A 14,359-nucleotide genomic window follows, 5' to 3' on the forward strand; every position below is an offset into this window, starting at 1 on the left:
GGAGTTGTGGTCTCGCCCCTGGGTATGTGGGAGCACAAACTGCACATTGGGCAGAAATTCTCCAATTTCCCCCCTCGCATCCTGTCGTGATCCAGGTCAAATGCTGGCTCGCCAATGCGGATGGTAAACCCACGGCCGTGGGCTGCTGTAAGAGATAGATGATACTACGCTGTGCCTCGCGCCGTCGGAGCCGGCCCGCGAAACCCCTCTCATCAGGCTGGCTGCAGCAGGCTCTCGGCGTGGCACACGGTCGGCTTGCAACCGATGTGGGATGGAGTCTGGTCTGGGCGTCCATCGGCAAAAGATCAGCCTCAGGGAGCGCCACCCGAACACCACAAACACCAAGCTCCATAATGCCGTCCTTCAATTGCCATTCCGTACGTTTGGGCAATTGCTTTTTGTTCCTTCTAGAAGCACGTATGTCCGAGTGATCGAGTTTCAAGGAGGGCTCAAGATGCAAGCCAGGCCTCTCGGACTGTCCTCTGCGACAAAAAAAATATCAAGGACCAGTATACGTCCGTCTCGGCTTGAAATGCGGCTCGCGGAGTGATGGGGATTTTTGTGTTCTTTCTCGTCCTGCCATCCACTTCACTTCCAGTACCTGGCTAATCCCGAATCTTGGGTCATGCATCATGGCACCCCTGTTGCTCGTATCCATCTTGAACTTTTCCATGGCTTCGGATGAACCCCTGGAGCTGTGTGCCTTTGCGAAACAACTGCAGCAAGTCAAATCACGACGGGTGAATCACTAGACGTTGGCGCATGAAGTGCACAGAAGGCGGCGTCTGCATGGCGTCGCTGGATGGGAAACACCTCCACGTTTCTCCATGTTGTTGGCTGCGCAGTGGTGTTGAGCGTTGAATGTGGCTGCTAAGTAAGTAACTGGCGTCGGTGAGACATTCTCGATCCGCACGGTCTTGGATGAGCCTAATTGATTGTGACGCGACTTGACGCGTCAATGCTCTCAATGGGCTCAACACCATCCATTTCATCCACACATATGGAATACTTGCGGATACTCCGTTACCATTGGCCTGGAACTTCCCGTCCGGTTGATTGTCGTGCAATTTTCTATTTCAAACCATCGGAATTGACATGATATCGACAAACGAGGCGGGTCGGGAAAACTGCGACGGCACCCAACAAAACATCAACTTGTTCGCATTACTGAACTCACAACTCAGACCAAGCATAGGACGAGCTAGTTCCTACGGTTGTACATGCTAACTCACGCGCATACCTTGTGCATTGTTGCCAAACGGCCGGGAACCTTGCAACATCACATTCCACACTCTCACAATTCCGTCCTGTCCTGATTCTGGACTCCGGTAAGGTCGTCGAGGATGGGGAAGACCCGGGGACGGAAGAGGGCCCGAGCCAAACGCCCATGTCCCGGGTCACACACCGATGGTGGTGATGGTCGCTCTGATGATTCCAACCAACAGCCATCATCAAAACGAATCAAATGTCAGGCTGCCCCCGCCAACCTCAAGCATGCCCTGCTTTCACATTACTATTCCGAGACTCAGACGTTGAGGCAATATGCCCTCTCACGACTCCCTGCCTCGTCCCGACTTCGCAGGAGGAAAATCATGTCCATCGGACAGCCCCAGCCCGGATCTGTAGTCTCCGAGGATGAGCAGAAATTGGCAGACCTTCTCGACAACACCTATGTATCCCGCCGTCTCCCATCCGAGACTGGCGCTATTGGGCACCCGGAAGGTCGAAATGACCAGGACAGCACCCACCATCTCCGTTGGCAGCAGTGGCTGAACTTCTCGCAAAAAGGAGACAAGTCTCACGTCACCCTATCTGATGGGCTCAAAGGGTGCATGTACTCACAGGCTGAAGTATGACCGGCACATCCACGATATGTTTTCATCACAGCACCTAGCTGACTTCCATGGCAGATCGTCGACTTTGTCATCTGGCTTATGTTCCAGAGGGAGACCGCTGGCTCCTGGCCGCGCCACCTCCTCTGCGACGGCTTCCGTCGACAGGCCGGCCAGGACACTCGGGCCCATCCCGGCGCTGCCGACACCTTCATTCCGGGTCTATGCGCCGTCTTTCCCAACCCGCATGTACGCGCCCTGAAGGCCCCGCCTTGGCCGCAGTTCCTCATGCTGCTGGGGAAGGAGGGCGAGCGCATCATGATCGACCTGTTGGCCGACTATGCCATATTCCGCCTCGTCAAGGCTGGCAAGGGCAATCTCTACCAACTGTGTGGCATCCCCATCACTGAGCTCGAGCCGCTGCTGCCTCAGCAGCCCTTAGAAAAACAGCCGACTTTGGCTGTTCCTTCAAAGCCTACTGCCGAGCTTCGACCATCCGATATCTCGTTTGTCCGCAGCCGTATGCTGTATGCCCGGGCAGCCCTCAACGCTAAGGGGCTTGTCCACTTCGGCCTACGCCACATCCGTAAGCCTCTCCCCATATTTTTCCCCGAATTTGTGTGAACCAGAATCTCATTATTTGCATCAAGATGTCCTCAACCGGTTTCCCCATAGGGGTACCCCTCCTGGAGAGTATGACCCCAGCGTTGTCCACATTATGATGTACATATTTCCTCGCCAGTTCGGCCTTCACAACGTCTTCACCTCCACCGTGGACCGCCAGAAGACAGCCCAGAAGTTCCAGGACTACACCCTCCGCGAGGAGGAAATCGCCGCCAAGTTTCCTCCAACAAAGTCGGGGGACAAGCCTGCCATCCGTGTCCCCAAGCGCCTCAGGGGAAAGACGATGGAGCTTGTTCGGAAGCTCCAGGTGCTCCATTCGCGATGTTCTTACGCCGAGTTGTTGCACTATTACTGTCCGGTAGGTTGAGGTTGAAAAGCATCATGTCGAGGGTGCATGCTGAAAAGCCACCTAGGTTCCAGGAATGTCCAGGACCCGTAAAGTAAATAAACCGGCGATGGATAACAACAACAACCACAACAAGGTCGTTCAGGCGTCTTCTCGGCCATCCACGCAGCCGTCAAAGCGCAAGAAGAAATCCAGGCCCAGCATCCTGCCTACGTTTGATGTCCAATACACTTCCCTTACCGACCTCGCTACTCCTGCTTCTAGCGTCTCAGCATTCTGCCAAGCCGTCCTGTCCAAGGTAATTCCAGATGAGTTTTGGGGCACGGGTGATGTCCGCGACCACAACAAGGCGTGCTTCCTCAAGAAGGTCCACCACTTTATCCATCTACGGCGGTTCGAGAGTCTTTGCCTCCATGAAGTGTTGCAGGGGATGAAGGTACGTATTCGTGACAACGACATCGCGTCTTAGCCCAGCTTATTGTTAACACTCTGATAGATCAACGACCTGGAATGGCTTGCTCCCCCGTCTCTGAGCGGGCAGAAATGCTCGCAATCGGATACCCGCAAGAGGATCGAGATCTTTTCCGAGTTTCTCTACTACCTCTTCGACTCGTTCTTAATACCCCTGATTCGGAGCAACTTTTACGTGACCGAGTCCAGCGTCGACCGCTACCGCCTGTTCTTCTTCCGCCACGACATTTGGCGCTATGTGGCCGAACCGGCTATGGCGCTGCTCAAGACCAACATGTTCGAGGAGGTTAAAACTGAGGAAGCCCTCCGCATCCTCCAGTCCCGCCGCCTCGGTTGCTCCCAGGTGCGCCTCCTGCCAAAGCAGGACAAGATGCGGCCCATCATGAACCTGCGCCGACGTACGCTTCTCCACGGCAATAAGAAGGTGCTAGGGCCTAGTATCAATGCTGTGTTGGGTCCGGTGAATTCCGTTCTCAGACTCGAGAAGGTAAGATATTCAACAAGTACATATATATACATAAACATATATTTGGTATTGGACAAAGCCTGTTCACCAGATGATTACAGTCTCGAAACCCAGAACGTCTGGGCTCATCGATATTCTCCGTCGGAGACATCTACCATCGCATCAAAAACTTCAAAGCTCTCGTCGGCGAAGGCCGTCCCTTTTATTTCGTCAAAGTCGACGTCCAAGCAGCATTCGACACCATCCCTCAAGATGCCATGACCGCTCTCCTCCGGCAAATCCCCCAGCAATCCCACTACCGACTCTCCAAACACGCCGAGCTCGCCCTGCTGGAAACCGCCTCCTCCCCCTCCGCGAAACCAACCAAGCGCTGGCAAACCCTGGCCCGCGTGCCCAGCGACGCCGGCCCCTTGGCGGAGCAGCTCGAGGAAAAGGAGGAAGGGGGCGGCGCCCTCGCGTCGGCGGCGCGGCGGAAAAAGAACACCGTCTTCGTCCCCACCGCCGTCCAGCGCGCCCAGTCCACCCGCGAGCTGCTCGCCCTCGCCGAGTCGCACATCGCCCAGAACCTCGTCCGCATCGGCAAGAAGTACTACCGCCAGCGCGCAGGCATCCCGCAAGGCTCGGTGCTGTCGTCCCTCCTGTGCAGCTACCTGTACGCGGACCTGGAGCGGACGCGGCTCGGGTTTTTGCAGGATAATAGTAGCGATGATGGACACCATTCCCTGCTGATGCGGCTCATCGACGACTTTGTGCTCATCACCACCGACCCGGCGCGCGCGCGGCGGTTCGCCGAGGTGATGCTGGCCGGCGTGCCCGAGTACGGCGTGTCGGTGGCGCCGGCGAAGAGTTTGGCGAATTTTCGGCTGAGGGTGGGCGACGTTGAGGTGCCCATGTGCAAGGACCCGAGGAGGTTTCCGTATTGCGGGCTGTGGATTGACAGTCGCTCGCTGGCGATTAAACGGCAGCGAGAAGGATTTGTCTCGGGAGGGCGGGAGTTGGTCCGGCCAGAGAAGGTGCTGAATTCTCTCACGGTGGAATACGCGCGCGCTCCGGGGTGGAATTTTAAGCGCAAGGTTTTGAGTAAGTCCCTCCCCCGCTTGAGTAACGAAGTTATGACGCGCAGTTACAAGAAAACTGACTGACGTGCCCTTCTTCCTTTCCAGACGCCTTCAAAATCCAATCCCACCTCCTCTTCTACGACACCTCGCACAACCCGCGCCGCACCGTCCTCGCGAACCTGTTCGCCGCCTTTGCCGAGACGGCGGTCAAGATGTGGGCGTACGTCCGGTGTCTGCGCACCGCCGCCGCCACTATCACGACCACCATTGCTAGCCGACAGCAAGGAGGAAAAAGGGGAGGGGTGCCCAAAGCGCGCGTGCTCATCGATACCCTCAAGACGCTCATCGACGTGGCGTACGTGCTGCTGACCAGCCGGTCGAGGAAAGAGAGGTATCCGGGCTATGTTTGTTGCGTGAGGAAGGGGGAGGTGGCTTGGTAAGTAATTTTATTCTTATCCTTCTTCTTTTGGCTTCGATTCAGAGTTGGTTACAATGTCAAAGTCAAGGCTGACCCGAATGACAAAAGGCTTGCTCTGTTGGCGTTCCGGCAAGTGCTTGAAAAGAAGCAAACGGGGTATGGTGAGTTTTTGGCGTGGATTGAGGAGGAGATACGGTCTGTTGAAAATTCGGCGAGGAGGAAGAAGGTGGACATGGATGTGCTGAAGGCTGTTGCCAGGGTTGAGCGGTAGGGGCGGCACGTTAGGCACACAATTACTAGGTGCTAGTAGTGTCTGTGAAATGTATATGAGAGATGAGGAAGTTGATTAGACATTGTAATGTAATATTGATTGCCTTTTATCTCTCATCGGTTGACTCTTTGTAGGCATTTGTCTGTTCGACAACCATGTTGACCTCCTGATTTTCGCCTTTGGCTTGTACATCCTAACAAAACAGACGAGAGCATAAGAACATAAAAAGCCACCAACACCAACTAGAAAATCCATCCCAATGGAAAAATAATTAAAAAAAAAAAAAATACAAATCCACACCCCCTCCCAAACAGCGCCCCAAAACCCTCCGCCTCTCTCCCACCTCTCCGGCTTCCACCGCCTCCCCCACCGCAACCATGTCCGCTCGTACCCGGGCTCCCTCCACGCCGGCACGAGCAGCTGCAGAAACGACACGGGGATGGGCTCAAACATCCACAGTCCCGCGCGCGAGAAGTCGTCGAAGAGGAGATGGCCGGAGAGCTTGAGCCAAAGGAAGGTAAAGACGAAGTTTGCCGCGCGGCGGAGCAGTTTGTTTGTTTTTGCTGATGGCAGCCTCGAGAACAAGTGGGAGAAGATGTGGGAGAGGAGGGATTGGACGAGCACGCCGACGGGCTGGAGGAGGAAGAAGTAGACGGGTTCTTCCCAGTGGCGGCGCGGGGGTAGTTGATCGGAAATATTGTTTTTGTCGTAGACCGGGGTGAAGCCCATGCGATGGGCGACGCAGGTGTGGCCGCCGACGGCGTGGAGGAGGCCGCTGAGGAGGAAGGCAAGGAACATCTCGATGTAGACGATAACCACTGCTCTCGTGGTTGAGGACGACGATGATGATGATGATGACCTCGACAGTTCCCCGCGGTTGGTCCTGGGTTGTTCTTCAGTAGGTGATGCCTTATCCGACCTCCGCGTCGAGTCCTGATCCTCTGCCCCATTCGTCACCTGTTTCGAGGAGAACACAATCCTTTCCAACCACCTCCCCGGCGCCACGAACCCAGCGCGAAACGTCTGATGCCACCAACTGCCCCAAAACCCCGCCAGCCCGCGGTCCAGCACGCCCTCCACAAACTCGCCGTACACGTCCGGGTACTGCCACAGATCGGCGTACGTCCCGAGCCAGCTCCGCGCCCTCTCGCTCCCGCGACCGCCCAGCAGCGCCGGGAGCCCCGTCACGTACACAACCTGCGCCACGGCCGCGTAGAAATGCAATCCCGCCATGACCGCCACGAAGCCCGTCAGGTGGCGGATCGTCGGCACGACGTGCTCGAGACACCACCACCGCGACCAGCACGCGGCGGGTAACAGACCGACATACAACTCCGGGACGAGCGGCGGTCGTGTCTCGTGCGCCGGGTACTCGGGGCCCATCATGAAGTAAGGGTCCCTGCGGAAGGCGGTGATCATGACGTCTAGGATGAAGTACGTCAGCGCGAGCTGAGTCAGGCGAGAGCGGAGGAAGGCGGCGTAGGTGGTGCTGCGAGTGGTTCCGGCGCGGGAGGCGACGGGGATTTGGTCGAGACGGACGGGGGTGGACGGCTGCGTTGTTGAGGATGGAGGAGGAGGAGGAAAGCGAGGGACGGAGGGTACGGCCCAGTTCCATCCAGTCCCGCGGAACGTGGTGACCAGGTCGGCGGACCAGGCGAAGCGGGTGAGGAAGGGCGCGTCGGCTGGGTAGGGCTGCCAGACGTATTCGTAGCCTTGGGCGAGTGCCGCGGCGACGCTTTCGTCTGGGGCGGTGGTGGCGGTTAAGGAGGACTTTTCCTCAGGGGTAGCCTGTGGTGGAGCTTGTTTCTTGAATCTATTAACGAGCCCGTTCTGTGATCCATTCTGTTTCCCAGGCGTCTTCTCTCCGTTCTCGGTTCCATTCTCTCTCGTGACCTCCGTCGCTTTTCTCTTCCGGCACACGACCCTGGCAGCATCCCACTGCGGTCTCGTGAACAAGAGTAAGTTGAATGACCAAATGGTTGACCAGACAGCTACCAGTCCCGCCACATAAGAGACAGCTTCGTCTGAAGCGGTGGTGGTCTGCGCAAGGCGGATGTGAAGGTAGAGAATGGTAGCGGCCACGGCCCAGCGTAGACGGTAGAGCCAGGGGCGGTGGACGTGAGGGAAGCTGAGGTACAACACGGGCAGGAAAAAACTGCCAACATATCCCCATGGGAAGACAAAAGGCCGGACATCGTCCCGAGCTGCAGCCTCGAAGAAAGCTTGTCGGTAATGTGTTTGGTGGTAAAGGCGGAGGTTGAAGTCCGGCCCATATTGGGGCCCAGGCCGGTGAGCCTTCATCTCGAAGGCGACTTGAAGACAAGTGCTCCGTAGGTCCTTAAGTCATTGAGAACCTGAAAATCTCGGGATCTCGAGAAGTGCGAGAGGAGAGCAGCAGCTAACGGTACCTATAAAAAACCAAAGTCGGGAAGCCACAGTTTTCAGCGACCCACAAGCCGTCAGACAGCAGAGGTGGCTTCGAATCACGGACGGACACCCGGTATTTTGTTTGACGTCGGGGACTTTCACTTGCATCTCTCAGCCAACAAATATGCCGAAAACCGATGAGAGCTGAAAAAGTCAAAGGGTCATCACATCCATTCATCGGAACTCCGAACTTCGCTTCAAAAATCCAGTGTTACTAAGCAACACCCAACAAACTGGAAGGAAGGTGGCTTCGCCACCCCTGACCAGACCATATCCTATCCCATCCCCGGCCGCTCGCTCCGAATCTCTGGGAAGCCACCGACCCACCCCACTCACCGACGTCACCGATCCATCCACTGCATCTGGACCCATCCCCTCGGGACCGGGACCGAACCGGCCCGGCATTCATCACCCCCGCCGTCTCCACTCCGGCAGCACCTCATCCCCGACCCTCACCGTCGGCAGTTGTCCAACCGTCGTCTCCTGCTGCTGCGATCCAGCATAACCCATATGCACCCCAAAAAACACCTTGCCATCAAACCGCCTTGTCTTGGACAGTGTCACAAACGGCTCGTCGCTCTTCTCCCCCGTCTGCTGGTTGATACACACCATATGGCAGCGCCTGCACGCGCCGAGGCACTCAAACTCGTAACGCCGCGGGCCGATGCGCACACCGGACCACCAGTCCTCGGCGTAAGGTGCGAGGTGCCGCGAGTCTTGTTTGTCCGGGGTTTGACCATCATCATCTGCTGGTGCGAGGATGATGTTGGCGCGGAAGACGGCAGGCGAGACGTCAGGCCGACCGGAGTGGGATTTTTGTATTTCCTCGTTCAGGGCCGCGACGCTCGGCAGCGTGATGGCGAGGATGGGGCTCTCATTGGAGAGGAGGATGCGCCGCGGCGTCCGGGCGTGTTCCGAGTCCGAGTCGGGCGGCGAGGGCGGAAATGAACCAGGTACCTGCTCCGTTGGCGCCGCCTGCACCAGCTGATGCTTCTGGAGATGCGCTTTGGCATGGCGCATGCTCTGACCTCCTCCGCCGGGAGGGAAACGCGCCAGGGAGCAGGGCACGCCGAGGATGTCGGAGAAGTAGCTGTTGATTTCGGGGGAGATGTATGTCTGCGCCTGTACATTCTCGCCACAAACCCGTGAAGGACGGGAGGGAGTTGTCCCTGCGGGCTGGAACAAAGCAGGATTCTTGGAGAGCGGGATCCTCAGCTCGCGCTGCTGGAGGTGCGTGGGAATGTTCTGTCCTGCGTATGTGACCCGAAGCTCTCCCCGTTCGAAATCCAGATGTGGCCGTATGAGGGCCATGGCTGGGTAGCGTTTCTGGCTCAGTGCTTGGCCTGTACCCTGGTGCACGAGGCACCATTCCCTGTCCCAAGAGAGGCCCTCCGGTCTGACCTCCCAGTCAACACCAGGAGGGATTTCAAACCCTCCGCAGCTCTTGATCGGGTAGACGACGAGACTGTGGATACGCAGACTCGGAGAGCGTTGCAAAGACGGCGGTTCCAAGGCAACTCGGGGCAGCGAGGTCTCCTGGTAAAACTCGGCAATAAAGTCGACAAAACTGTCCACATCCGAAATGGTGCTCATGGCACCGAGACTCGCCCGAACGACACCGGTCGGCTTCCCGGCCACAATGTCATTTTCGGTCCCGCACCTGAACCCCGCGCTGAAATTCTGCTTCATCTCCCACGGCCCGAGGCCAAGGGCCGAAGCTATGCCTCCGGGATTGCAGACGCCACCAGTCCGGACGTGGAATCCTTTCAGGACGGCGAGCTTTTCAATCTCTGTTAAGCTGATCCACTCGCCCTGGCTGTTTCGAATGTTGAAGGCGATTACCGGGCCATTCCCCAGGTCGTTTGACGTCGAGTCTGGATCTGGAGAGTAGAGGACGCAGACCGGTTTTCCGTTGACGTGCTTGAGAGACGCAAGCCCTTGGTATAGCCTCCTGCTCAGAAATGTCGTGTGTGCTGAGACATCCTTCATCGACCCAAATAGTCGGGCGTGGACGTCCATGGCGGCATCCAGCGCAAGGATGTTGTGCACCGGCAATGTTCCGTCCTCGAGGCGCTCGTGAAGGAACCGCGATTTGGGCGCATGCCACTGCTCTTTCAGACACACCACCATATCCACGGTCCCGCCGCCAAAGTAACGCCGTGTGTTGAAGGCGTCCTCGGCATCTCTCCTCACAATCAGCGCGCCCAGGTCGGGAAATCCAAAGATCTTGTAGAAGCTGAGCACGGTAAAGTCGGGCGCGGCCTGGGCGTTGCTGAGGTCGAGCGGCGCGGAACATACTAGAGCCGCTGCATCGAGGAGGGTGTATGTCTTCCGGCCGCCAGCTCGGACCCTCTCGGCCCAATCGAGAGGATATCGACGCCCATCCATGTTGGATTGTGCGGGATAAGCAAAGAGGAGTGGCCTGCTGCCGGCCTCGTCTCCGAAAGGACAACTCCCTTTAAGCCATGCTTCCATTTGGCGGTCGTCGACACACAGGCTGCTCCACGCCTCTTCTCTTACCCCCACCAGACTGGTGTGGCTGGCTTGGTGATAGACATAGTCGAAACCATCAGGGGCTGCTCTCAGGGCCTCGCCAACCAGTTTGATGGCGGCGGTAGCGTTGGCGACAAACACCAGGTCGAACTGGTCCGGGTCGGCATTGAAGAAGCGCAGGGCGCGGAGCCGGATGTCTTCTATGCGTGATGTCGACAGCTGAGACGCAGCCGAGGCAGCGTGTGGGTTGCCGAACAGGTTCGAGGTCAAGTCCTTGGCAAACTGGTCGATCAAAGACTTGGGATATAAGGTGGTGCCGGCATGGTCGAGGTACACGGAGCCTGTGTAACACGGGTCAGTTCAACATGGGCCAGATGTACGAAGACAATTAAATGATGAGAGAGCACAACATACCGTTGAGCATGGGGAACTCGTCCCGGCGGAACTTTTCTACGCGGGCATTGTAGCTCGTGCTTTCGGCGCCGTTTGCCCGAAACATGGATAGGATGTGACGAGGTGATATCATGTTCGCTATAATCACTCTATCGGTGCTCAAGTAAAGTATTTCATCACCGTCGTGGTGGTTGCTGTGGAAGGGCAGTCAGGGGGCAAAGTACTCATAATACGGAGTAAGCCATGCCATGGGATGTCCCGCCCTGAAGAATAATGATGATGGCGAGAGACGCATCCTGGACTAAGGATCAACCTTGAGCACATAAGTGTAGCCACCTACGGCTTCTGTCGGGCACTCCCCAGGCTTGTTTTTCAACCAACGGAGTGTTGCGAAGCAGCCCAAGATGACGGAGTTCGCCTCCTTCCACCACAGTGCCGCATCGCTGAGGGGACTGTGAGGGGGACCGCGGGGTTCACTGATAAGAGCGATAAGAGCTCTGCTCAGTCATCCATAGAGCTCAGGTGCCCCACCGCGGCACGGCGCGCGGCACGCCAAGAACACTTTAATTGCTACGCGCTGAGGCGCGCCCCCTGAGACGCGTCGTTAGCGCGTTCCGCGCTGCGTTCCAGCAGGCGCCACCTCCATGTTACAAGTGCGCGGAAACTTCCATTCCTCCACAGCTTCCATTCCAACTTCCACTTTCTCACTCAACCACCACCACCAACGCCCTTTCCTCACCAATCGTAGTCCACCACCATCGCGATTGCCACTTCGAGGATTCACAATGGCTGCGACTACACTTGGAAAGAGGACTCGGGCCTCCAGGCAGCAGGACGAGGGTACGACTCCAGCTCACTGTCGTGGAAGCGACCGACCTGGCGAGAAAATGAACAGTCGTGACTGACCTCGGAAACAGATACCGTCTTGCCCCTCGACTCTTCCGCCAAGCGTCTTCGCCGCAACCTGAAAAAAGAAGAAAACGACGTCCAAGAGAACTGCGAGAACCAGGAAAATGAACAGCCCGAGTCTGACTCCGAGGCCGAGGCGACTCCTCGCAAGTCCTTCTCACGGCGGACCTCCATTGCAAGCACTGTTAAGAGTGGTAGGCCAATCCGAGTCATCAAGCACAATTGGAACTCATCTCACTGACTCTCAACAGCCAAAGTCGCTCCAGTCACCCCCTCAACACCGCGCCACTACGATGTTTTCGCCAAGGTCACTCCGACTCCCCGCCGCGTCCTGTCGGTTGGGAAGCTCTCGCGCCGCGCGACTCCTCAGACGCCCCTCACCCCCGCTTCGTCCCAGACTGTCTACCACCAGGCCCGCCAGCTCTTCTCGCGGAGCGCCGACCCCGGCCAGCTGATCGGCCGCGACGACGAGCGTGCGAAGCTGCTTGCCTTCCTCGACCGCTGCACCACCGCCCGCCCCGGAGGATGTCTCTACGTCAGCGGACCCCCCGGCACCGGCAAGAGTGCCATGGTCAAAGCTGTCACCGATGAAGTTGCCTCGAAGTCCAAGTCCATCCGCAAGGCGTACATCAACTGCATGAGCATCCGCTCGTCCAAGGACCTGTACGCCACGCTGCTTGAGGAGCTCGGCGGCGGCTCTGATCTGTCGGAGGCCCGTGTCGACGAGGCCCTGCAGAAGATGTTCCAGCGCACCAAGACCGACAATGTCTATCTGGTGGTGCTGGATGAGGTTGACCATATCCTGACCCTGGATCCCGAGAGCCTCCATCGGGTCTTTGAGTGGTCGCTGCAACAACCCTCTCACCTCACTCTGGTGGGTATTGCAAATGCGCTCGACCTCACCGACCGCTTCCTCCCGCGTCTCAAGTCGCGTAATCTCAAGCCCGAGCTGCTTCCCTTCCTGCCCTACACAGCGCCCCAGGTGAAGCGCATCATCACGGAGCGTCTCAAGACTCTGGCTCCCGAGGGCAGTGCCCCGGACTTCATTCCCTTCTTCCACCCGGCCGCCATTGAGCTCTGCTCACGCAAGGTCTCGAGCCAAACGGGCGACCTGCGCCGCGCCTTCGAGGTGTGCCGTCGCGCCCTCGACTTGGTGGAGTCCGAGACGCGCATGAAGCACGAAAACGAGGCCAAGGACGAGCTCCTGCAAATGACTCCTTCGCGCAAGCCTCTGGGCGAGAACCATAACCTGGCCTCGTCCTCGGCAACGCCCGCCCGGCTCGCCCGGTCCAGCCTCGCTCACCTTACCGTCGCCACCGCCCCTCGCGTCACCATCGCCCACCTCAACAAAGTCACCGCCGCCGCTTTCAGCAACGGCCCGGTGCAACGCCTCAAGACGCTCAACCTGCAGCAAAAAGCCGCGCTTTGCTCGCTCGTGGCCATCGAGAAGCGCAACCGCGCCGCCGCAGCTGCCGCCGCCTCCGCTCCGCCAACCACCCCCTCTTCCACCAGCCGCCGCGCAGCCGCTGCCCCGTCCGCCCCGACCGTCAAGGCCCTCTACGAAGCTTACTGCGCCCTCTGCAAAAGCGACGCCCTCCTCCACCCGCTCTCGTCGTCCGAGTTCCGCGAGGTCGTCGGCTCCCTCGAGACTCTGTCGCTCATCGCCCCCGTCGAGGGCAAGAACGGGTCGTTCACGGCCCTGGCGTCTTCTTCGCCTTCGGCTGCCGCGCTCGGCGCCACGCCGAAGCGCGCCAGGAAGAAGAAGGACGTGTTTGGCAACGCCGGGCTGGGCGGCGGGTTGGCGGCGGACGAGAGGCGGGTCGCCAGCTGCGTGGGCGAGAGGGAGGTGGAGGCGGCGATTGAGGGGCTGGGAGCGGGGATTTTGAGGGGGATTTTGAGCGGGGAGGCTCTGGATTGAGTCTATGTGAATGAATGGTGTGATGATGGTGGTGATGGTGGATGCGATTGATTGTATTCTTATGGTTTATGGGGCAGTTGGTGTTTTGTTTTTCTTTGATTTCGTTGTTTGGGTTGGGGGTCCACACATGGATGGCATGCATGTTCTGGCGCCGCATTTGTTTCGGGAGAAGGGTTATTGGGAATCATGGGAATCTGGAGTTCGGAGTTTTGTGTTTTTTTCTTCCATGGGTTGGGTGGTGTCTGGTTGGGGGATAATAACTTGAGGATGGAGTTGAGTTGGGAAAAAGAGAGGCTGCATAGACGGCTGCCTGGGTATTGATGGACGATGATGGACTTGTATACATTATTACTAGAGAAAGACGGTGGTTTGTTCTCGCAGAGAATTGAAATTGGAGTTGTCTCCCAGGTGTTTTGAGCTTCAGGCGACCGTACATTCCCCATGGATTCAGGTAGGTTGGAGAGCATGTATTGAGTCCCAGCTACAGGCAAGTTAGTATGTACTCGTACTGGCTTCGAGTTGGAAGGGGACATATCTGGTGTCATCTTGGGAGCTAGGTTGATAAGATGCCAGGAATACTTCACCAAACACTGTAGGTAAAGTCATAGTGTTTCGGGTTTTCCCTTTGTTCTCATGTCTCATGACATTGCCAAACTACCCAATCTACCTGACCTAGGTACCTTAGGTGCCGGGATATGCAGCAAACATCCTCCTTCCGTCACATCCCATTATG

At 57.6% G+C, this 14,359-nt stretch overlaps 4 protein-coding genes across 4 annotated transcripts; 2 read left to right on the forward strand and 2 right to left on the reverse strand.

Annotated features, from left to right (window-relative positions):
• Window positions 1-1,592: 1,592 nt before the first annotated feature.
• On the forward strand, window positions 1,593-5,486 carry VTJ04DRAFT_974 (uncharacterized protein; the record flags this gene model as incomplete). Its single annotated transcript, XM_069368320.1, has 8 exons — window positions 1,593-1,850; window positions 1,911-2,418; window positions 2,483-2,814; window positions 2,870-3,238; window positions 3,299-3,760; window positions 3,841-4,819; window positions 4,903-5,233; window positions 5,324-5,486. 8 exons carry the CDS (start codon window positions 1,593-1,595, stop codon window positions 5,484-5,486), a joined length of 3,402 nt encoding a protein of 1,133 aa, XP_069223583.1.
• Window positions 5,487-5,592: 106 nt separating this feature from the next.
• Window positions 5,593-7,787, reverse strand: VTJ04DRAFT_975 (uncharacterized protein; the record flags this gene model as incomplete). The annotated part of the gene is made up of 2 exons (XM_069368330.1): window positions 5,593-5,663; window positions 5,777-7,787. The coding sequence occupies 2 exons, from the start codon at window positions 7,785-7,787 to the stop codon at window positions 5,593-5,595; spliced, it is 2,082 nt and encodes a 693-aa protein (XP_069223584.1).
• A 534-nt stretch (window positions 7,788-8,321) lies between these two features.
• VTJ04DRAFT_976 (uncharacterized protein) lies at window positions 8,322-10,905 on the reverse strand (the record flags this gene model as incomplete). The annotated part of the gene is made up of 2 exons (XM_069368341.1): window positions 8,322-10,747; window positions 10,821-10,905. The coding sequence occupies 2 exons, from the start codon at window positions 10,903-10,905 to the stop codon at window positions 8,322-8,324; spliced, it is 2,511 nt and encodes an 836-aa protein (XP_069223585.1).
• Window positions 10,906-11,584: 679 nt separating this feature from the next.
• On the forward strand, window positions 11,585-13,626 carry VTJ04DRAFT_977 (uncharacterized protein; the record flags this gene model as incomplete). Its single annotated transcript, XM_069368352.1, has 3 exons — window positions 11,585-11,639; window positions 11,717-11,902; window positions 11,960-13,626. 3 exons carry the CDS (start codon window positions 11,585-11,587, stop codon window positions 13,624-13,626), a joined length of 1,908 nt encoding a protein of 635 aa, XP_069223586.1.
• Between the last annotated feature and the right edge of the window lie 733 nt (window positions 13,627-14,359).

Source organism: Mycothermus thermophilus (assembly GCF_041956435.1).
Source record: "Mycothermus thermophilus strain CBS 625.91 unplaced genomic scaffold VTJ04scaffold_1, whole genome shotgun sequence".
Lineage (NCBI taxonomy): Eukaryota > Fungi > Ascomycota > Sordariomycetes > Sordariales > Chaetomiaceae > Mycothermus > Mycothermus thermophilus.